A 24,702-nucleotide genomic window follows, 5' to 3' on the forward strand; every position below is an offset into this window, starting at 1 on the left:
ATTAACAATTTTAATACAGAAATTACAATAACACAAATAAAAATGTGAAACAGAAGCAAAGCAAGAAACGCAGAATCATTTGGTGTAAATATGTAAAATATATTCGGTTATACAGTAGGAGTAATATTATAATAGTGGCAGTAGTACTAGTAAGTAGTATGTACGAGTATACGAGTATATTGCAAGAATACGACAAACCAACGCAAAACAATCATCAACTCAATAAACCTTGGTAACATTAGTCTTTCTGTAACTATATACGTGTTCTGTGGATCAGGGTTCGCAAATGCTCAATGCTTGCGATCAAAGTCGAGTGAACGTTGTCCAAAACCATAACTCAACCGAATATCATGGCGAATACTACGCCATCGTTTTGGTTGAGCTTTTCGCGAGCGAAATAAGCAATTATTTCCTATGTTCAATCGACATTGCTCGGGAGTGAGTTTTAGCGAACCCCTATTGCATAAGTTAATGATGTGTGTGTTTGAATGCATGTAACTAGAAAGTTTACAGTAAGCTTAGCGTAGTGTTTGCATTTTAGAGTAGAAAAGGGACATTCGAATTCAATTGCTTTAGTGTGAGTATATAGTAGTAGTAGCGTGTGGATACTTAAATACATATGTATAAGTAATATGAGTACATATGTACATATGCCGCAAAGTCATAGCGAAAACGTGTACTCACGATCATGCTCCGTGCAAGCTGCGATAATTTCCAATTAACCGAAAGTAAACGAAATAAAAAATATATTTCGATAAACAATGGAATGCACACATTTGTAGAGAATTCGCTTAGAGTTGGGATGTTACACAAAAACGAGAACAAAAACACAAATAAGAAATGAAATGTTAAAGAATATACGAAATCATACAAATGATTCATGAAATTATGCCCATTAAGCTAGACACAAGCGGCGAAGGTGTGTATGTATATATGTTTGTAGATATGCACGAAATCGTGTAGGTGAGACTTTTAGTGAAGCTCTCGCTGGTGAACACTCAGAATTAGTATACAAATGGGAAAATACAGTATTTGCACGCGCACAGAGATTATTGCTGCGAATTTAACCTGAACATGAAAATTTAAAGAACACTCAAATATAAATTGAACGTTTAGGCTGCTGCTCTCTCTTTTCTTGAAGATACAATAAATCATTATAGTCAATTCACACAAACTTTTAACATCGAAATCAAAAAACTTACACACGTTAACATCAGATCACACAGAGACTTAAAAGGATTTAATAAAAAACAGTTATATTATCAAGAGGACAATAAAAACAAAGTGATCTCTCTTACTTGTAGTGAAAGCTCACAGTTAGTCTGTACTCTCTATTTTCGTTTCAACATCTCCACTTTACAAACTTTTAAAGTTGGTATTAATAAAAACGAAGCATGTGTATGTATATCTGAAATACTCTTTCCACTTCAAAATATTTTTCCAAATATTCCGCATTTTGTTCTTTTACATTTAAATACCATTAACAAAATTTCAAATATTTAGATCCAAATCGGGTTTTGTGGACGTGAATTAAATAATTCATGAGTAGCCATATAATTTGTACAGAGAAATTAAAATCTTAAAATCCTTGCCAATCAAAATATCATAATTTAATAATAACATAATTATCTATTTACTATTTTCCAATTATCTCCCTAAAGTCGAGTTCGTAGCCGTAGTAAAACGGATTATTTTCTAAATAAGATAATACTTTAATTTTCTTATCACTTTTTTGTATACTGTAATAGTTGTCTAAAAATCAATAACATAATATTATATACCAAAGATAACATATAAACACATTCGTAATTACAACATCTTTTAATTGTGAAAATATAAATATATGAAATCATAAGTAGGCAGTCGTTTTCTCGAATACAGTATCGTCGAATATTTTGAATATTTTGAAACACATTATCAACAGCAAAATGCAAAATATTCGTCACAAAATAATTATGAAAACAACGGAAATAATTCTTAAGTAGAATATATTAGTGTGTATGCTTCAATGAAGCAATTAATACGCTAACGTAATAGTCTTTAGAAAATATTCCAAATTTCAAATTTCTTTTAATCGTTTGGACTTAAGGCATCTTTCATAGAGGGTTGCTATTTTGCAACTTCACCGCATCCATATTAGTTACTTCATTTCTAATAGTAATTAAAATAGCTTTCATGGACAGTTAATACTTCTTGAGCTTACGAGTATTGAAATAAGAAAGAGAAAATATTTATCAACGAATACGATACAGCTTGTTATCATTTGACGAGCGTGCGGAGGCGAGTACGAGCTTGCAAAATGGCATGAAACGAACGAAACGAACGAACAATTACACATGTGCTCAGCAGTTCACACATCACAAAACAAAGCGTCAATGCTGGTTAAACATTATTATAATCGTTAAGATATGCGAATCGAACATCGCACCGTACTCGCACAAGATACCTGAGTTGACTTCTGAATGGCAATAATTGTTGAGACGTTTTTTAGACTTACAACATAGGCCGACGAGGAGGGTACCGACAAACTCGATCCTGAGCTACCGCGTGCACCAAACCCATACGTCTATTTGAGGAGGAAGTATAGAGGGGTATTTACCATTTACCAATTACCGATTGTCATTATTATGTTAAGTAGTTGTTGTTATGTGATGAAATGTAATCAGTGGTAAGGAAATGAAAAAAAAAATCGGACTTTCAATTTCTATGACAAATTTGGTTAAATTTTTTTTTTTTGTATAAATAGACAAACGAAAATATCTTCACTTAAAGAAATATACAAGTAGCTGCACCAAAGCTAGCTAAAGAATTACAAACGAAAATATGTGGTTCACTAAATAAACAATTCAGCTATGCGATAGTAAAGCATTGGCATATAATGTTTTGTACAAATTGATTTTACTTCGCAGTATGAATGGAACTATTGATGTATTATTGTATTTGTAAGTATAAAGTTATCAAATTATTTGAGAGACTATAACTTCACTACAACATATTCAAGAATTTATTTGTACTTTTTTGATTAATCACAGCAAAAGTAACATAGCGCACTCCCGCCCCACCCACAACTACTTATTTATACAGAATAATCAGAATAATGAAGGCAGAAAGCTTTCTTAAAATAAATGCAAAAAAAAAACAGGAAATAAGGAAAAGGAGTTAAAAGCTGAAATCAACCAACATAACCACAAAGTAAATCAGCGGGCGCACAACTAAGTCGACGCACACGCTGTGGTATGAATAAGTGATGGATGTGTTGAAAGGAGGGCGGCCACTTACAGTAGGCGGCGACAGATTGATTGTCGAGCCGCGTCGTTCCTGTGGTCCGATGCTCGAGTGTCGGCGTGTTGGCAGCCCGCTGCCCGGCGTGCCACCTGGCGAGGAGGCGCACGATGGTGCAATGCGTATTTTCGGCGTCATCAAGGTGTTGTCCGACAGCCGTCGGTTGGGGAATGCATTAGCCACGCGCAGGAAATTACTATCGGGCGATGACGGCGAGCAGCCGAACCACCAGCCGCCCAGCATACCTGAACCTGTAAATAAGCGAACTGCAAAAATTAAAAATATTCAAAACAACACATTGCCCACGTCGGTTGCGGTCATTTTCTACATACATACATTCATAGGTTCGTGTGTAGACATGAGCGTGTGGATATTTTTTGTATGTCCTACGTTGTGCAATGACATGGGTTTGAATTCCTGAATGTGTGAGATCACATAAAAATCAATTGAATCATAGGCTACTTATTAATCTATGGTCGAATGGTAGCCTCCTCAGCTATTGTGTGTATAATGCACAAATTTCTCTATTCGGTTTCAAATTTGACAGCGTCTATATAATTATTATATAACTCCTCTAATTGTTTTAATTAACTGACAAAAGTAACAAAAATATGCAAAATCACTTACAAACGCGTTCTTCTTAGTGCGATTTACTAACATCACAGAGTATCTGCTAAACTTGGGGTAAAGTGCTACAACATTATAATTTATACTGTTATTACCTTCAACGATTCCAGGGTTAACAAATATTGTTTTGGGATTAGTGCTGCCATGCCACCCGCAGGCATGGAGAGATATTCAATTAGGGTTTTGGACAACTGGGGATGCAGCTGGCTCAACCCTGTGTGTGTGCACTGCCTTCGGCCTCGCTAAGTTACGTGGTATTCGAAATTGATTTATTTGCAAAGTCAAACCGCATAGTTGGCGTAACCAGCCCGTTGAGGGTTAAATGTTATTATTGGCTATTTAACTACCAACCAGCGTACAATTACTCACATTATTAATATAAGAGTAAATATGTTCATATGTGCATTTTTGGGCAGAAATTCAATCACATAGGTAAATGAGGTCTAAGGTAAAATAATGATAAATAATTCTAAATATCATTTCGCCGTAAAATCGCGAGAGTTTTGTATTGATCTCTTGTGAAAGTGTCTATTATTATTTATTGCTAAACAAAATGATTCCACGACGGCGGAAAACGTGAAAACAAATAATTAATATTTGAGCTTCTCTAGCCTTTAAATAGCCACAAAAATTTTGGTTTCTAAACGGACCAAGTACTGATTCACATTTTGGTGGCCATCGGGATGTGCATCGAAAATATAGGGTTTAGTTTAAACCACCCCAAGCCAATTTTAGTGAAAATAAAATTCTTGTCAAAATCTTTTGATTTTTATTTTAATACCCTGAACAGGGTATATTAAGATTGCCACAAAGTTTGTAACACCTAGAAGGAAACGTCTGACACCTATAAGAGATATACATAAATGATCTGCATGATGAGCTGAGTTGATTTAGCCATGTCCGTCTGTCTGTCTGTATATACGCAAACTGGGGAAGTAGTAGCTTTTGAGATGTCGATATTAGAATTAGGCATGAGTGATTTTCTAAGGCGGCAACAATGTAATCCCTGAAGAAATTGTTTAGATCGGATCACTATAGCATATAGCTACCTTACAAATTGAACGATCCAAATCAAGTTCTGTGAAGGGTATTATAGCTTCGGTGCAATCGAAGTTAACGTTTTTTTCTTGTTTTATATTTTTAAGTGACGGTAAATCTGTTTTTATACACTTGCTACATGTTGCTGCAGAGTATAATAGTTTTGTTCACCTAACGGTTGTTTGTATCAACTTTAATTAATCCAGTTAAATAAAAGGTTATAGTTATATAAATGATGAGAATGACGAGACGAGTTGAAATCCTAGTGGCTGTCTGTAACTTGAGTAAAAATTAAGATATCGCGATGAAACTTATTATACATGTTCCTTGTTATCATAAGAAATATGGTGTTGTAAATGGGCGTATTCCAACCACTGTCACTCCCACAAATCACCACTAATTCAAAACCTATAAAATATCATAACAAAGCACTAAATTAAGATATCGAACTGTAATTTGGTACAGGGAATGGCATTGGGGAGGCTTTAATATGTAAAATATTTGAGTCATGAGGATATGGATTTACCATAGTTTAGAAATCAGACACCTAAATAATTTGGCGATTTAGAAGGTTCTACAAAATCCTGAAAGTATTTTCGTGCCTTTGAGACTTGTGATTCGCAAAGTTTTAAATGTTCGGTTACACCCGTACTTAGCCCTTCCTTACTTGTGTGTGCATACAATGAAAGCTTCCTAAAAGGGCTTAACAAGCTAGAACAAATCGCACTGGTGTTACCGCTTGTACCTAACAACTTTTTGGGGCTTTAGGCGCTTCAATTCTTTTTCACTCAGCATACATATTATTTGTTGTTGTTTGTAAGTTGGTACAAATTTCTTAGGCCAAATATTTGCATTCATATATGAAGTCATGAAGGCATGAAAGTAGCTAAGTACTCACTGAAAGCAGTCAAGCGAAATTCCATTCCAACTTTTAAATTGTTTGTAAACGCATCACCGAAATAAAACTGTAATATCTGATGGATCTTATTATTAGTTAAGTTAGAAAAGCATTCATGTTCGTTATTCGAAATTTGCGGCTTCCATTCTCCAATGAACCTCAATTTACAAGTGCTTGAATGTTAATAAGATTATTCACAATTTTCTTGCATTCAGTTGATTCCTATGATTCCTTATTAAGAGGCAGATAATTTTACGAACCAACAGAAGCTACCAGAAATTTTAAACTACTATCGAAATTCTGGTCGGAGACTGAAACCGAAAGCTTACTCCCACGCTACAACATGGCGAGTGTCTATCAAGACGAAATCCGCTTTCTCAACTCTCACCCTTTGTGTTTTCGGAAGTGGTGATTTGTGTACAGATTACGTGCAACCTACGTGCAAAAGTGATAGCCATTGGCTCTGCCATTACACCATTTCGTAGTATTATCTGCATACAAACATAATATTTGTAGGCATTAGGTTTTTAGTGTGGTCAACTGGGAACACACTTATTCTACTTACGTTGATATGTTCATTGATATCATTCATGACGCCATTGTCGCGTGAATAACTATAATTGCATACTTTCAAGAACGCAGACAAATTCCCGCACACCTGTCGGTATGCTGGCAAACAAGTGCAACATATAATGTGTGTATGTATAGTGTTGATGTGAGTGATAATGAACGATTGTTATATCTGTATGTACCTCCAGAATTCTTGCGTGCCATATCCTCTGCACTGGATGTTTTCCGCTGATCGATACGTAAATTGGGTATGTTGAATGGAGGGGCATTCATGTTATCCGATGAGAATTGATGCCGCAATGGACGATGGCGCTCCGGTGATGGTATTGACAGATTGTCCAGTTTCAATTTATTTCGTTGCTGACGGTCAATTTGTTCGAGCATCTCTTGCAGCACCTGTTGGAAGTAAGAGTATTGCATGCGTTTGCATTGAAAGATGAGCTGACATACTAACACCGACTACCATAATTTATGCGCCTATGTACCCTGCAGTGAAGCAACAAACTAGTCAAAAAATTCACTAAATTATCTCTGGTACCTTAAAGGAGTCAAACTAGTCAGAACAACATCAAAACGATTTATTAATGCATTTCATTTTATTTTAGAATATTTATTTACTTGTCTCAATCAGGAGTAAAACGAGTATTAATTCAAATTAAATTATTTGGCTTCAAAACGATATCACTTGTTAACTTTGATATAGTATAAGGCTCGTATATTTGCGAACGAAATCCGACTTCAGCTTTTGTTTCACACAGTTGTAAAACAGCTAAACTAGTTGATTTACTGCAGGGTAGCTATAATATAATAAAATGTAGATGTATGTGGGCATGTATGTGTGCTTTTGAATGAGGATAGGATCGCTTGAATGTGCAAGTGTTTTTTTAAACTTTTAACAAACCCGTTACTATTTGCAATCTTCGTATGTATATTTATGGTGTATGTATATATTATTTAAGTGTCTACATTAATATATATACTTGTATGGACATATAAGTGTACGAGTATAAGTTTAGTTTTATTTTACCTCCACCAGCATGCAGTATTGTTCGAGATTCAGACCCGGATTAACGGTATGTGGAATCAACAGTGGAAGCACATGCGTAGCCATTGTCTCCACGGTCAGACCATATGTTTTATCGACAACCAATTTATGATATATATCTGCAAGCAGTTAAACGATTATCATATTTTAAATTAAACGTTATTATCATTAACCAAAAGACTCACTCACTACCTTACTTGCGTACTTTAAAGCAAGTATATTAAATTTTAGTATCATAGTAGAATAGAACTAAGTCCCACAATTTCTTTATGTCTCATTAAAAACGGTTATTAACACTAAAATACTTACGCACTGTACGCATAACAATATCCGGTTCCGGTATGCGGACATCGCCAAGCAGCTGCAGCACCTCTTCCATAACCTTTTACAGCAACATTGAGAAGCATGTTTTGACATGAAGAGGATGAATAAAACTGATTGTAAGGATTTCGGAAAAGCACAGGTTGTGCAAGTTGAAAGTAGTTCGTTCAGTAATTCTGCTATACTTAGAACTTACCCAACTGCAGCATTTCACAGCGGAAGTACTAGTTTTATAAACAAATTTTGTTAATTTATTCACCTGAGTTCGCTCCAGTTTATCCATGAGCCCATCTATGCAGATAAGTACGTTTTGCACAATTTTAGGATCCGCTAGATTCTTTTCGAAAACAGATTTCACCTTTGGAATCACCATGCGTCTGATGGAAACATCTTCGATATTGTCAAAAACATTTGTGACTGCTACAACAGCAGCGCTCTGAGAGCGGAGCATAAAAATGACAGTGTATAATTTGAACTCGTAAGAATTTCGGAAACCAAAATAATGTTTTTTAAACCTATTTTCAAATAAATAATAAATGAAACCGAATTCTTTACCTGTACTTGTATCGTTGAGCTTTCAAAAGCAAAAAACAGCATTGGTATAATGTCTGTGGTTACATCTCCGGGAGCGGTCTTCTCTATAATAAGGTGTAAATTTTCCAACAACGTCACAGTGGCTTGTATGGATTTGGGCGACCCGAAAATTACTCTGCAAAGAAGTTTGGGAAAACGATTCATCTATAAATGTACATAACTTTTACATGTCTTTTGGTTGCAATGCATGGACCTTCAATAATTCTGGGCTTGGGAGTTCATTTATAGTAAATGACGAGTTTTTTGAGTTTTCATGTAACGCGCAAAACATATCAGTTGCAATTTTGGATTTGCATTAAGCGCTTCGCTTATGATTTGTTACCTGAAAATGAGTTCTATGAAACCTGTGTGCTTGACAGTAAATAAAAAAATTTGAAATTTTCATTAATTCAAAAAAGGGTCGAGTGTGACGATCTTAGCGAAATTCACAAATTCCGTTAAACCAGAAAGGACAAGTGATTTTAAAATGCATAAGTGGCACATTGTTTGCACCTAGATAAATAAAAACACTGCATACTCGAGAGCTGCCCAAAATGGAGAAAACTCTTTCCTGTTAGTTTATCCGTAAAAACAGGCCAGTAAGTGCTTTAATGCTGAAAGAAAATGCCAAAATCCTGCAATCAAAATTAAAGGAAAACCAGTAAGGAAGGGCTAATTAGAGTGTGACCAAATATTTTTACTCCTGCAACTTGTAAGAATCAAAGCCCGCGAAATTTCTTCAGGTGCTGGCATAACTTTATGTTAAAATCTGTTGCGAATAAATTAAACATCCATTATTCGATGAAATCGTGAATAAATCACAGTCAAATGTGGTACCTTCTTGACTTATATTTAAGGCTATAAACTTTAGACTAGTTGCTCTATTTTAGTTCGCGTAAGCTAAAATTATATTAAAAACACTAATGAGTTGATGTGGAAAACGTCAACCAGAGAATCGGAATACATTATATCAGGGATATGAGGTTTAGAACGATGTATAGACAAACTCCACCCTAAATCAGCGCTAAACTACTTACTTTTCAAGAAAAATTGTCCTCTTAGTTTCACTAAAATATCATACATTTTGACCAACCTAAGCGATTGAAAGACAGGTGGTAAGACGGAAATCATTTTATGAGGTATATTGGGGATAACGAAGGGGGCATTAATTTTGACATTGCTCAGGTATACTCGAGAACATATTTTCCAGCAATTTTAAATAGATATAAATAGTACGAAACTCTTTGTAAGTAGTATATGGGAGCAGAGGTAGTATCGACCCGATTTTATCTATTTTTGCGAATACCACATTCTGATAAATTGTTCCCTGGGTTTTATTAAGGTACCTCACAAACCAGCACTAATCATATGGAGTAAAGTCAGTCATCCTGATATTAGTTATACAACTTGTATGATAACTATGGTAACTGATATGATTAGATATTATTGTAGTATGGGGGCAACTTTATCCATTTTAGCAACAAAGACAAACTGTTATTATAAAAATACGCTCTCTAATTTGCATTGAAGTAACTCACATATTGACCGATATATGCGGTATAAAGTTACACGGAAGTTCGAAAATCTTTATATGAGGTGTATGGGGGCTAAGGGAAGTATTGACCTGATCAACCCATTTTTGACATACCATATCTCACACATTGACCGGTATTTTCGGTAAAAAGTCCACTGTAGATACTGGGGTTCACATATTCCTGAACAGTTTTAAATCGATTTGAACAATTATTGGTCATAAGGTGGCATACTTTAGGAGCATTATGAATTTGGTTCAAAGCGGTCCAGTAGGCCCCGAGATATGTGTTTTTATATAAAACTGGGCAGCGCCACGCGCATCGTACAATTTTGACCACGGCTTCTATAAAGTTCTCTTATACCATCTCCGGGGTAACATTTAAAGTCTCTGGCGTATTTTGTTATTGATTTATCGTGCTTTAAGTAGTTTTTAACAGTACCGGCATATGAGAGAGGGCGGTGCTACTATCAGTATTTTCACACTGTCGACAGGCGTTCTGAAACAATTGATTCTAAGCGGATTTGGATATTGTGGCTTAGGTGGTTTAGGAGATATGGACATTAAACTTATTAGAGGGCAGATCCACGGTCACTTTAAAATATTTTGTAGCCCACATATGCCCTTGTTGCTGCGATCCCTTGTGCTAAATTACAATTTGGTGCTCAGTTATGGCATTTGATAGGTTTTTTCGATTAATGGCGCCCATCTACAACTCGTGTAGCAACATGTTGCAAGAGTACAAAAAAATGTCCGGTGACTTTTGTTTAACGAGTACCTGAAATATAGGTTTATTGTGGCACCAAATAACGAGAAAAATGTAAAGCTCAAATAAGAGGTTAAATTTTACAGCGAACACAAAAGGACAATGTGAATTTCGAGCGACAAACTGACAAACTTAAATTGTGCAAACAACTTTTATCGCAACGACGACAATGAGGGACATGGCGAACAAGAACGAGAGTCAACAAATCGAGAACAAAAAGACGAAACGGCTAAAACAACCACAAGTGAATTGTGACGAGCGAAGATGAAAAACAAAAACAAAACATACATGGAATTAGAAGGCAAATAAAATAAGGATAGCGCCAGCGGTAATGTTCCGTGTCTATTTGGATTCTGTTTGCGGTGGCATGAACCGGACGCATTGAAATACGCTGAGTACTCCTATTGGTAACCTAATAAAGATATCTGGAGTACAAACGGAAGTGGCTGATGACTCAAAGCGGTGGAACAAGTAGGACTATATAACTTATTGGTCGGATATAATTACATACATACGTATTAAAAGCTCAAATTATATCATTATATTTATATGTAAATATTTTTGAATTATTAATGTACAGGACACTTGGTAAATATGGTATAGTTATAATTATGTTTAAAATATGCAATAATCGAAAATAAAGGCTTCGAATTTAATTTTAAAAATTGTTTGAAAGAAAATGTTTACCACTTACTTCATTGTTGGCGCCATGATCGACTCATATTCGCCCGGTGAAGCCTCTTGAATAAGTTTAATGACGGGCTGTAAAACCGCTGCCAGTACTTCGCCATTACTGATTTCGGCCTGCAACATTGGCCACACATTTTGCCACCACAATTTCTGCAATAAAACGTTAATTGTTATGAACAGTGAATGCCGGTCAACGTAAAATCTTTCTCATACATAAAAATAATATATATTTTTTTACATATTTTTATTAGCTTTGGGTGAAATTAGCAAGTCATAAAACAAGGAGGCAACAACGACCAAAACATTATGAGTATGAACAAGCGATTCGCAAGTACTACCATAACACCGCGGTCCGCGGCAACAGGTCCTTTTATGTGCCAAGCAATTGCTGCCTCATAAATGTGTCGGAATTTCATTTAGCCATTAAGCGCGCACCTGACTCCGTGAATTTCTTAAACACACACAGTCGCTGTTAAGCTACAGTCACTTTCACGTAGAATGCACAGACTTGCAAGGCAAGTTTCATGATGGTTCTTTGATGTTTACTGCGTATACACCTGTTGCATGAATGTTTTGTTTTCTTTTCATTTAAATAAACGTGAAAACCCTGAGTATTACTTATTTCCATCAATTTGCTTGCTGCTGTGAAATCTTCTCCATGTACACAAGTGTGTGGCATTCAAGGGTTTAACGTAAGTTTTTCTTAAGTACAATACATAAGCATAAAGTGCGCAAGTGTGTGCTGACTACTTACTCGCGGTATCAGCGGCATTGCTTCCATTAGCGTGTTTTTGTAGAAATGAGACTTCTGCGATGTGTCCTTCATGTTGACCACATCTAAGAACTTGAGTGCGTTTACAGCGGGATCACTGAAAGTTAAAGCGTACGTTTGTAGATACTCGTATATGTATGATAATTATGTATAGAAATTTCACAACTAATTTATGAATGAAAATTTCTAAAAACAACTACTCTGCGCAATGCAGCCATTAGCATTAAAGTTTATTAACAGCTAAACAGATAGAATTCCAATTGAAACCGCCACCCATCTAATTTTTCTTTAAATGTGGGTCGACGCAAATTTAAAAAAGTCCTCTAATCACACTTTACTTCTTTCAAAAGCAAAACAGCTGTCTGTCTGTGCATGGCTATGTAAGCCTATGCCGGTATTTATGTATCACCATTGCGATGGTGTGTGAGAGACGCTTCCAATGCTGCATTCAAGCAGACAACCAAACAAACTACACTTAAGCCTTGCGGGTAATGTACTTAACCTGTGTAAACAGTGTGGATCTCATTTCAACAAGAAATAAGGAATAAAAGAATTGTTGACAGCATTTAAATTATCTTTAAAGTGGTTTAATCTCCAGCAGAATGGAAAGCGCAAATATTTGCTTACTTACGAGTTTCAATTTATACTTGCCCTTGCCGCTCACTTCGGATGCATTATTCCACCTATTCCTCTGCCTCTTTCGTGGTTATACCAATTTACGTGACTGGTCGTCAACATTTACAGAAAGTAGAGATGCACACAATCACATGTTGCTGAGATTTAAATTTAGTAAAATCTTCTTTCTAAAAGTTTGCCTATTTTGCACTGAAACCATAATTATTCTTAAGTGCCGACTAAGAAGTTTGAAGGATTGGTTCTTAAGAGGAAATAACAGCTTGAAATTGGATTTTCGAAAAGTTAAGCTACTTGGCAAGTTAAACGCCTGCCTAAGATGTTTAGTAATTTTTTTGTAATCTGATTCCTGTCTAAAAATATTAAAAGACATGCCGTAGTCACAGATAAAATTGGGTTAGAGCATATAGACTATCTTTTTGTAAAAAAAAAAAATGTTTAAGATTATCGGTTATTATATTTGAGCTACACTCTCCGAAAATATGCTTGAACGGACAAGAACAAAAATACTCTTCTGTTTAAAACCTAGTATAAGGTATATAGACTTTCTTCTCCAAAAAATTTAAAATTAATTGAACTATCTCACTATAACCCACGAAGTATCCTTATTTGCATTGATAATTGCATCCCCGCAAATCGGAAATGTCGAGGATTCATCTACTTGTAAATCGTCTTAATGTGCGTCTACTATTTTTATGTCTATCACCATCTTTTGGTCTAGACATAGCCAGCAGCGACGGATGCGTCAATGTCTCTGCCACACTCATTGCAAAAAGTGGCATCAGCATCGTTCCTCGAGCTATGAGCGAACACACAGCCACGCGCGATATCACGCTTCTAGAAGTACAAAAACAAACATCAAGCTTTGCAATGAAGGCCATCAACTACAGGAAAACTGTATTTACATCTTTGTATTCTGTTGTATTTTCCACTTTGTGCTATTCTACGCGCTTTCTCCATTACCCCGGCTGGGGTATTTTTCACAAGAAATAAATATTTAGTGTGAGAGTGTGTGTGCGAAATTATGTCTCAATAAATCGCCTTCTCAGAATGGCGCAACACTTGTCAATCAGCATAAGGGTAAGTTAAACAAACCACAACGGTACATACTCCTACATTACTTACTCGACGTATCGAAACGCACTTCTGAGCAACTCCTAACTGGAGCGAGTGGTAGTCTCACACAAAAGCTATGCACACGCACATATATACCGTATTCCTTCGCTTTGTGATATTTTATACAAATAAATCTCTTACGAGAGGAGCTCCTACGTTATTTCGTCACGAGGGGTCGGTTGTTTTCGAGAAAGCTGAGAAAACGTGTTACATTGCATAAATAATGGCGTCACCCTTGGCGGAAAGTGATGGGAGGTAAATGCTTGAGAACACTTTCATTCTTCAGCGACCCTTACATTCCAAGAATTCTGAACAAATTCGCCACATGAATCTCATATTTTCACTCTTCAAACATTGGAAATTAGAGCCTGACTTAAGACGATCTATATAAGTATGTATATATGATATGTACATCTCTCAAATTTATATATTTAAGCAAATGTTTAAATCTACCATTGGGAATTAACGAATTGTTAGGTATTGTGTAACTTTATATGCTTATGACTAAATACAAGGCTAACCTCACAAATTTAGCCAGGAAATTAGTATAATTTGTAATTGTATTTATATTTACAGTCTTGCAACATGTTGCTACAGAGTGTAATAGTTATGTTCAACTAACAGTTGTGTGGAACTCATGTTTCTTGGCAAAAAAGGAAAGACGAGTTTGTAGACGGTAATCCGACTACTGCCACGCCCACAAAATGCCATTCATCGAAAACGTATAAAGTGCTATAACTAAGCCGTAAATTAAGATACAGCACTCAAATTTTACATAACGAATCTAATTAAGGAGCTCACCCCCCCTAATATGTTTATTGTGTATATCTCCCAAACCAATAAAGCTATATCACCCAAATTTGCACACAACAAACAAACAACCCTTCTTGCGATAGTGTTTAAATAGGTGAAATCGGATGATAACCCAGCCCACTCCCCATATAACGGTTTTTTTAAACACTACTTAAAGTGCGATAAATCTTTAACTAAATGCTTCAGAGACATTAAATTTTAAGTTTAGGACGCCACAAGAGAGCTTGGTATGGTAAATTAGAAGGTGGGCGTGGCAGCGCCCACTTTTAGGTGAAACCCCATATCTTGAGATCTGCTCGACCGATTTCAACCAAATTCATTACATAACATTCTTAAAATATTCCCATATTACAGTGAGAAAAAAATCGGATCAGGGTTGAGTTTGGTCAATATTTCCCTTAGCCCCCATATAACTAATATAAAGATATTCAAGCGTCAGGTGACTTTATATCGCATATATCAGCCAATATTTGGGTTACCTAATAAAAATTAGGGATCGTATTTTCCTAATAACAGTGTATCTTTGTGCTCAAAATAAGTAAAATCGGGTGAAAACTTGCCCTAGCCCCCATATAACTAATAAAGCAGAATTTTCAAACATCCGGTTGATTTTATTCTGTTAATAGTATGTTGTATTGGCAAAAATATATCAGTAAATATTTAAGATATCTCAGCAAAATTAACTGAACCCAGGATATTGGATATACTATAGTTTAATGCCAAAAATATGTGAATTTGGTCTACGAATTACTCCATCTCCCAAATACTACATATATTGATTTTCGTTATTTTATCAAACTTTATGGAAAACATGTCGTTCAATGTGTGAGCTATATATTTATTCAATAGCTTGAAAATATGATCTCAAGTATATCTCAGCAATGTCAAAATTAACCACAATTAGCCCATCGCTTTCTATGTCCTACAATAAAACTAAATGGTCTAGCCATTGGTCCAAACCTTATATCCCTAAAATAATAAATTGCGACCCTCCGGTTGACGTTTTCACATCAACTCATTAAATTAAATTTAGCTTCTTCAGTTGAGTTTATATTCCATATATCTCATCTACAGATGATTATTATATAATATAATTTTAGCTGACGGAAAGTAAAATATAGTAATAAAACTAAGTGAGTCTATGACCTATAATATAAGTTAATAAATACCAAATTTGATTGTAATCGATTTACAATTTCATCGAACAATGAATGTTGAATTGTTTCGCAACATTTTATAATAGAAAGTTTTCCTATCACCTGAAGGTATTTTCCCTGCTTTGATGCAAGTTGCAAGCGTAATGTTCGATTACACCCGGACTTAGCCTTTCCTTAGTTGTTAATTATGGGAATATTTATAAATATATAAGTTTTTGAAGTCGCACTTACCTAAAGTATTTAATCAGTTGCAATAGTTGTGAAGTCGGTCGAGCGGTGGGATCTCGACTAACCAAACGAGAGGTAGCCTCCTGTAGTGGTACCGGCACCCGTGGCAACATTTTCTGCACAGACTCCTCCAGCTGAAAATATTACATCACAATAGCGTTTTAACTTTTCTATACTTTTTTTACCTCTCTATTAATAAGGCTTTTAAATAAATTTCTCAGTAAAAGCACTACAAACAATGGGTGACTTAATTAAAAGAAAAACAAATAAACTCCTGGCTTAGTGCCTTATTAGAAAGAGAAATAATCGTGGAATCGGCACTTTGGGAGTGTATTTAGTCATTTCGGTAGACAAAAATAGCTCGCCTTATCTATCTAATTTGGAATATTTTTAAAAGTCTATGTTTCGTGTTTCTCTGCACTTTAAAATTAGATTAAATTCAACAACGATTGAAATCATAAAAAATTATTTTCACACGAGTGGTAATTTCCCAAAATTTCAATTTATCAATCATTTGTGATGAGCCAGAATTTTCTATGGTTCTGCTCTCACAAGCGTTCTTTATCAATGTCAACAGCACTTTGCGAATAAACTTCCGATACTTGTGTTCACTTGAAAGTTAAACTTGATAGTCTGCTTTTAAGACTCTTCAGCACAGAATTTTACTATTCCATTTCATCCGAGCACTTCTCGTGAACAAACACTTCAAACTAGCCCATAACCAAAAACAAAAAATTTAAAAAGTCTACCATCAAGGAGTCAATTTACCATTGTTTTCTCTGCATTTTCAAAGCCTCACGCCATTTCAGTAAATGCAGCTGTTGTGGCAGTTGAATGGTGAGTATTTGCATTCAGGCAAACACTCCTACATACATTTCACATGGAATGCTTCTAAAAGGGCGGAAGAAATAGTTGTAAAAATTGCATGAAATAGTTTCATGGAGAAGAACTTTTGTGGTAAGCGTGTGTATTTCATCATTGGATTGCTTTCATGCTCAGCAATAGCAGTTACTTCATTTCGAGGGTCCCTTAAATCCCAAAATCCTCAAAACTTCTGAGGGAAGTATTGTTTATATCTCAAAACGGAAATAGTTTAGGGGATATTTTTGAAAAAAAGGAATCCTGATCAGCTGTATATTAAGCGTTATTGAATTGCGTTTCCCCTCTAAGTTTGGAGTATACTATAACTGCACATTCAAATAACGAGAACGTAGTACGTACTACGTATATGATATATAATATTATATTTGTATACTTCAATGTTCTAGTGGTCGTTATGGGGCAGTTTTCCGTCAGTCAATTAGACGTTAGTTTGTTGGAAATTGAATTTTTTTTTAGTACTGGATTTATTTCTAGTTCCGGTAAACATTTAGGTTTTCTATTTGTAATGAAGTTAGCAAATATTTTTTTATTGAATTTGCAATTAGATCACGAAGAGCGAATTGTGCTTTGCGCGAAGCTGTCGGTTCGGTGCAGGAGTAAGTAGCGTTTATGAATAAGTGAGATTGTGTACATATGTGAGTTTTTCGATTTTAAAATATGAATTAAAATAAATAAATAAATTTGCAGCTTTTTGACTGTAAGGCTTTCTATATATTGCTTACCATCTCCAATTGCTTCATATAACTCGAAACTATATTACCGGCTTGGATGAGCGGTCGTCCGCTGTTAAATACTGCACATATTACCAAACCCAAGGAGAACATGTCACTAAGTAGGCTACCCTTCGAAGTTAATTGAGTCTCGGGAGCTGCGAAAAGAGACACAAAACACGAATATTGTAATTTGGATCCACGTGGTTGTTCACAAAGAGTAGTACATCTCCAGAAAATATTATAGTTGTAAAGATGACCTGGTTTTTCTACTTACCCATAAAATCCAGGTTAGGTTGAGCCATTTTAGAAACCTTGTTACTCCAAGGCGGGCAAGGAACTAACTCATTTACATCAGTCTCATTCATTCTTTCTGTTAGAAATAAAAAAATGCGTACACATGCTCACATAAAGTTAGTTCTATTAATATATGTCTTTTTTTTATACTCTCGCAACTTGTTGCTACAGAGTATAATAGTTTTGTTCACCTAACGGTTGTTTGTATCACCTAAAACTAATTATACTAATACCAAATTCACTGGGAGCAAATGTTTTCAACACCACTATTGACGGTGTGAAAATGGGTGAAATCGGGTGACAAGCCCGCCAACTCCTCATATAACGGTACTGTTAAAAAATACTAAAAGCGCGATAAACCAAGCACTAAACACGCCAGAGACATTAAATTTTATCTCTGGGATGGTATGAGATGGCTTTATAGGAACCGCGTTCAAAATTAGTCAGTGGGGTGCCACGCCCACTTTTAGGGGAAAGGGGAAAGTACTTTCGTACTATTATATATTTTTTATATAATTCTAATCTAAAACGAAATCAACACATATGTTCTCTGATCCCATGTATAGGTACTGAATATTAACATCTCCATGATGATATTGGTTCGTACTTTCCCCCAGCACTAATATGATGAATATAGTTATTTGTGGCTAAAGTATAGTAGTGAAATATGGTAAACACCTGTAATATAGTAGGAGTTAATAAAACAAAAACATGAGGATAAATGGTTAACACTAATTACGCCTTGCTGAAATACTGAATCCGTTGTTTATTTTTAAACATGTTTTTCTCAAAACTACATTTTTCTATTTACTTAAGTCAATACACTCAGACAAATGATCCGATTTTTTTTGCATGTTCTGTATATATGTATAAGAAATTTTCCATGTAATGACCTACCAGATTTTTGATCTGATCAAAAATATAATTTTGGCAGGCCAAAAGCGACCCAAACTTTGAATAATATTCAGTAACACTAGTTGTGCCCCTTAAAACATTTTCGAAAATACTCATAATAACTGGTAAGCAATCAAGTAAAATATCAGACAATTAGTGTAAATGGTCCATATTCATAGCAGTAGAAAAGTTTTCCTTCCAAAAGGTTGGTAAACTAGTAACAATTTTGCATAGAAAAATACTCACCAATAAATTCTAGGCCAGCCAATTTCCAAGTACCTCGCTTGGTAACTAATATAGATGAAGGACACACATTTCGATGAATGACGTGGCCCGAGTAGTGTAAAAAGGATAATGCTTCCACCAGCTGCAAGAGAAAAAAGTGCATAAATTCATACAAATATACGTATAACTGTAAATTGTAATTGAAGTGATACTCTATCTACTTTACTCAATTAATTCACATGCTTTCTTCTAAATACTCGAAATAAGTATACTTGAACTCGTGTTAAATGTTCAAAACTTGGCAATGCTTTGAAACTAACAAATACTTAAAGTTTACAATTAAATCAAGTGGAAAGTTCAAAAGATTTATTTTGATAATAGATAATCTCAATGTTGCCAAATTCGCCTAACTTAAAAGTTTTCCTCTTAAGTAGAATTTTCTGCGCGATTCCCTTTCTGCACTGCGAAAGTGCATTGTGCTTCACGAAATTTGTACAATTACGTACACACTGTAGATATTAACAGAGCTTGTGGGGAATACTATGGGAAATTGTAAAATTGGAAAACTTGTATCTTGTATTTTTTTTTATCATTTGGAAAATTCTGGGTGCAACTGCCAATGTACTTGTGTTCGATATAATAATAATTTTATTTCTAGGGCACCAGTGTTTTCAAACACAATTTTATAATAATTTTTTCACATAAGCTTAAGTTTACAAAGTAATAAATCAATCGATCAACATAAAAGCAACAGTTTAAAATTCAGATTAACGGTCCTCACTCATCAAGAAGAAATATCGTAGAATACAATAAAATATTTATTTCAAAATAATATTATATTTTCTAGAGAGCAAGTATTCTTGCGAACATAATGCTCTATGGATTTTACAATGGCATTTACTAATCGAAAGATCTGTCGATGATTTCTATTGAATTCATGTTGAAATTTGTGAAGTTCAATGGTTTTCTTATTGGTTAAAATTGTGCACTCAACCGAAAGTAGCAAATTTTTTTAATATAACTGTAAAGGCTGTAATTGGTTTCCTATTTCTCAAAACGCCTATTCGAATTATTTTTGCATTGATTTGCTTATACACATACACACCTAGGCATATAAGGTTTTTGTGCTTAAAACTCACTTGCAGAAAACCGTATTTCAATTCGATATCCAAAAAATTATACTCTTTGGCATGAGCCGGCCGTTGGGGTCCTGCTGTGTTCTGCTGTTGACTGCTCTGCGTGCCCGTCGCTCCACTGTTCGAAGGCATGGCCACATTTTCATAAGTTTTTGATTCCTGCAAACAATAGACGGAAAATGTATGTAGCGAAATGTGATTGCTCTTATTCAAAAGAGTCATGTGATATGGTTTTTTCGGGTAAAGAACTTAATCGCACAACGCATTTGCACCTGATTTGCGGTCTACAGCGATGCAATAACATATTTTGTTGCAATTACATACCGTACTATGCACTTATGTAATAGTATAGCTTTGCTCTTACAATAAACAGATATGCAAATACTTAAATATGGTGTAGAAAATATGAACTTCTGCATTATTATGAGCCTCTTAATTCAAACATAGTCGCTATATATGTAAACCGGATGGCTGTGAGGAGACTTAAATTTGGGTGATTTAGAGGAAGAATCTATTCTATCAGTTTGTATGGCAGCTATATGCTATAGTGATGGGATATCGGTGGTAATGATCAGATTTATGGGGCTAAATTTTTATGTTTCCAGGCATGATAAGGGTTCTGCGCCTCTTTTTCGCTCATACAAGCCTCACGTAATCCCTATTCTCAAGCTCTTTACCAGAAATATGTGAAAAATAATACGAAAGTTCAAGTTAAGAATGATCAAGCAATTTTTTAAGCAAGGTTAATGGGATCGTCGCATTATATCAGTTTTCTGCTAGTTTTAAAAAAAGGATTGCCCACTGGAAAATTATTAAAGAAAAGCTCATCGAAATATAACATATGTTTTCGACTTTTGTCTCTCTATGCACTTTGATTCATCCTTATTTTTCCAAACAAAACTGACATTATGTATATGAGTAAAATCAAAATAAAGATTTAACAAGTAAGGAAGGGCTAAGTTCGGATGTAACCGAACATTTTATACTCTCTTATATATACTCAAAGTCAAATAGTATACTCGTTTGAGATTTCTTTGTGGATTGACTGATATTTTCGGTAGAAGGTCAACTATAGGCACTGGGATCCACATATTTAGTACTTAGGGGCTTAAACAGTTTTGGTTCGATTTAGGCAAATTTCGGCATACTTTAATCGCATTATTCACGCAAAGTTTTATCGCGATACAGTCATTGTTGCCTGATTTGCATAGTGGAAAGTGAAAGAATCAGATGGAATTTAAAATGGTGTTATATGGGAAGTAGGCGTGGTTGTAGTCCGATTTCGCCATTTTTGCACTATGACATAGAAATATGAAAAGAACATTATGCACTAAATTTTGTTGAAATCGGTTAAGCAGATCTCAAGATATGGGTTTTCACCTAAAAGTGGGCTGTGCCACGCCTACTGTCTAATTTTGAACGCGGTTCCTATAAAGTCATCTCATACCATCCTAGAGATAAAATTTACTGTCTCTGGCATGTTTAGTGCTTGATTTATCGAGCTTTTAGTACTTTTTAACAGTACCGTTATATGGGGAGTGGGCGGAGTTGCCACCCGATTTCAACTATTTTCACACCGTCAATAGAAGTGCTAAAAACATTTGCTTCCAGTAAATTTTGTTATTATAGCATTAGCGGTTTAGGAGATATGCACATTAAACCTATTAGAGGCGGGACCACGCCCACTTAAAAAAAAAATTTAACTGCAGATGCCCCTCCCTAATGTGATCCTGTGTACCAAATAACAGTCTTGTATCTTAGTATAAAATATATAGTATATAGAGTATAAAAATAAACGGGAGCAAATCTTACATAACCATTGATAATTTTATAAACTGTGGGCACAAACATATTTAAAATCGATCTTATATCTAAGGCAACAAAACTTATTATTCACCGGTGTTGCTTAGTTATAACAAATTTTCCGACTAGTTCTCCCTTAAATATAACATACTTAAATTTACACGAATGCGACTCAGGTGCACGTAATCAAATTCAAAGGTCGGTTAGCGGGGGCGTAGTGCTTGACGCGTAAACAGTCTGTGGTGTATCAATTTCCGCAAACCTGCTCACAAACCACCCACCAGCAGGGAGACAACAAGCGCTCTTCCCTCAGATGAGAGTATATGTTTAGAGTCTCATACTCGCCAGCCCCTTGTCGTTCCCGCTGCCAAGTGACACAGTGTCAGTACCAGCTTTGGCAACCTGTGGTGCATACATATATGTATGTACACTCACGCCAAACACAGCCGTTGATAGGTGAAACCATATTCGAGGCGTTGCAAGTTGAGTATACGCTGGAGGCCAGAAGAGCAGCAGAGAAGATGTGATATGTTTTATAATGGGCGAACAAGCAGGGACACTACACCCCAGCATTCGTGGTCGATATAAGCCGAAATGTGAAAAGTTTATCTCTCGCAATGTGCCGCACGTGACCGAATGCCAAACACGCTCGGCTGCCTAAATGCATAAGTGTACATAATGATCTATATACGAGTGTTTATGCAACTTTAGCTTTGTGAAGGTGACTTTTGAAAACCACTGTGGTACATAACATATTCATTGATTTCTGTACTGAATTTCACTGGCGAAAGAGGAGACAAACGTAATACATATATAAAAAATTGGGAAAATCTCGAACAGAGAACTACCTATAACTTTAAAGCACGACAACTTCTTCTTAAAACTAAGCTTAAGGGTGCTTACAGAGTGGACGCTGAAAGCCAAGCCGAGCGTAAAGCTGATTTCGATCACTGTTGATCGTTTTAGGTATCAAAGGATATAATACACTTGTGCTAACGCTTTTACCAATCCTCGAAGCACTTCAGAAACGCGCTTATATCCATCAGCTCTTTCTTCGATTCCGATTTGATCTCATTAATTGTGGCAAAATTATGGCTTTAGTTTTTGGAATAGGAAAATGTCGTAGGGAGGCAAATCCGGTGAATACGGTAGTTACCACACGTTTCATGCCCAAAACATTCGAGAAAATTGAATGGCATTGATATGCCAACATCCTCTGAAACTTCCCTAATAGTGATTCGACGATTTTCAAGAACAATTTTTTTTCACTGTTTCGATGTTTTCTTCGCTTGTTGACATGGTCGCACCTCCAGGATTCAACAGTCAACATTTCAAGTGCCTTTGAGCACTTTATTCCATTTTTAACGCAAAATTTAATACATATTCTTTGATCCTTTTCTTTCAAAAGTCAAAAATCGAAGAGCAGAGAATCGAAAACGGGACTTACCTTTTCTGTTATCAAAAACAAACTACTAATCGAAATTGGCTCAACAAATGTACACGTCCGCGAAAAATCCAAATTCACCTTTTTCTTTGAACAGACCTCGTATACTCGTATATTTCTTGCTTTCTAGTAATCTGGTAATTTTTTTTATGCTTGTGCAAGTGAAAAGAGAAGACATGGATTCCTCAAATAAAGAATACTTGCTTCCAGCTCTATGCTAAATATTAAAAAGAAAAATATATGGAAAACATTGATAAATAAAAAACGGGTTAAACTTGGCGAATTTCACCATTTGTATAAAGATTTAAGTATTCGGATCAAATTCAAATGCGCAGTTTTTATGACTTTATATGTACCTCATAAGACTACAAATGAATGAAATAAACTATCTTAGTCAAAAAGTAATAATTTTAAAACCTTAGACACTCTTAAGTCTAAAGTCTTTTAAAAGAAGATACGTCATTTCGATGTATCATTATCTTTCCACTGGTATAAAATATGTAATATATATAAATTAGTCAACGCAGCACAATGGTTAGAAAATAGCTTCAGCAGTAGACAGGCAATAATAGGTGTTAAATGTGTTCTGGGCATGCGGCGGGGCCATTATCAAAAGGAATGCTAATCGGCGAGGGAATGCTAATCGGCGATCACATATAAAATTCCTAGTATAAAGAAACTTCACTAATATATTTGCATAATTAAAAGAAGCCTTACATTAAATTATTCTTAATTTGGTTAGTTACTTACATGAAACGCCAAAATATTTGAGAGACTAGCGAAGATAGGTTCAGCAGCGAAGGCCAAAGTATCTGTCGATTCTTCCACTGTGTGGATAACTTGTAGAATCTATGAAAAATTAGAAAAATTAGTTTAATATAATAAAATTTAAAGAGCCACGTGAGGTTCCCTAATTAACATAATAACCCAAGGCAGTCTTACCATAAATAGAATAATTAAAAGATATTTATGTTATCTGCTTACTTTAGGATGACGAAAACGCTCCATTGTTTTTACAGAGTTTCTCAGTAGTTCTGTTACTGTTTCTTTACGTCGGGGCTTATGAAGTTTTTCTGCAATTTTCTTCTCGAAAACAAATATAGAACATTCCTAAAGAATGAAGAAATAAAGAAAGCGTTACTTTTGACCTTTGAAATTTCAAAAGGGTTTTCTCACAATTTTTTTTTTAATAATTGTACAATTTTACATCCTAGTGTACTTATTGTATATTGAAGTGAATAAAGTCGCCGC

The 24,702-nt window shown here is 35.3% G+C and overlaps 1 protein-coding gene across 8 annotated transcripts in view; it reads right to left on the bottom strand.

The window, feature by feature from the left end:
* Nucleotides 1–24,702, bottom strand: part of bma (SCY1-like protein bma) — a 39,316-nt gene that overhangs the window by 12,381 nt on the left and 2,233 nt on the right. For 2 of the 8 annotated variants that reach the window (XM_036364070.2, XM_070111809.1), the window contains exons 2-17: nucleotides 24,436–24,561; nucleotides 24,202–24,300; nucleotides 20,208–20,363; nucleotides 19,090–19,210; nucleotides 17,930–18,025; nucleotides 17,665–17,810; nucleotides 16,064–16,194; nucleotides 12,096–12,210; nucleotides 11,346–11,491; nucleotides 8,337–8,490; nucleotides 8,041–8,217; nucleotides 7,770–7,842; nucleotides 7,443–7,579; nucleotides 6,598–6,811; nucleotides 3,280–3,533; nucleotides 2,498–2,566 (exon numbers count right to left, since the gene is read on the bottom strand). In XM_036364070.2, coding sequence (XP_036219963.1) covers nucleotides 2,498–2,566; nucleotides 3,280–3,533; nucleotides 6,598–6,811; nucleotides 7,443–7,579; nucleotides 7,770–7,842; nucleotides 8,041–8,217; nucleotides 8,337–8,490; nucleotides 11,346–11,491; nucleotides 12,096–12,210; nucleotides 16,064–16,194; nucleotides 17,665–17,810; nucleotides 17,930–18,025; nucleotides 19,090–19,210; nucleotides 20,208–20,363; nucleotides 24,202–24,300; nucleotides 24,436–24,561 — 2,214 coding nt within the window. Of the gene's footprint in view, nucleotides 1–684; nucleotides 703–2,497; nucleotides 2,567–3,279; nucleotides 3,549–6,597; nucleotides 6,812–7,442; nucleotides 7,580–7,769; nucleotides 7,843–8,040; nucleotides 8,218–8,336; nucleotides 8,491–11,345; nucleotides 11,492–12,095; nucleotides 12,211–16,063; nucleotides 16,195–17,664; nucleotides 17,811–17,929; nucleotides 18,026–19,089; nucleotides 19,211–20,207; nucleotides 20,364–24,201; nucleotides 24,301–24,435; nucleotides 24,562–24,702 lie in introns of all 8 variants that reach the window. The other 6 variants (XM_036364069.2, XM_070111813.1, XM_036364067.2 and 3 more) reach the window with 4 other exon arrangements.

The sequence above is a fragment of the Bactrocera oleae genome, chromosome 6 (assembly GCF_042242935.1).
Source record: "Bactrocera oleae isolate idBacOlea1 chromosome 6, idBacOlea1, whole genome shotgun sequence".
NCBI classification, from domain to species: domain Eukaryota; kingdom Metazoa; phylum Arthropoda; class Insecta; order Diptera; family Tephritidae; genus Bactrocera; species Bactrocera oleae.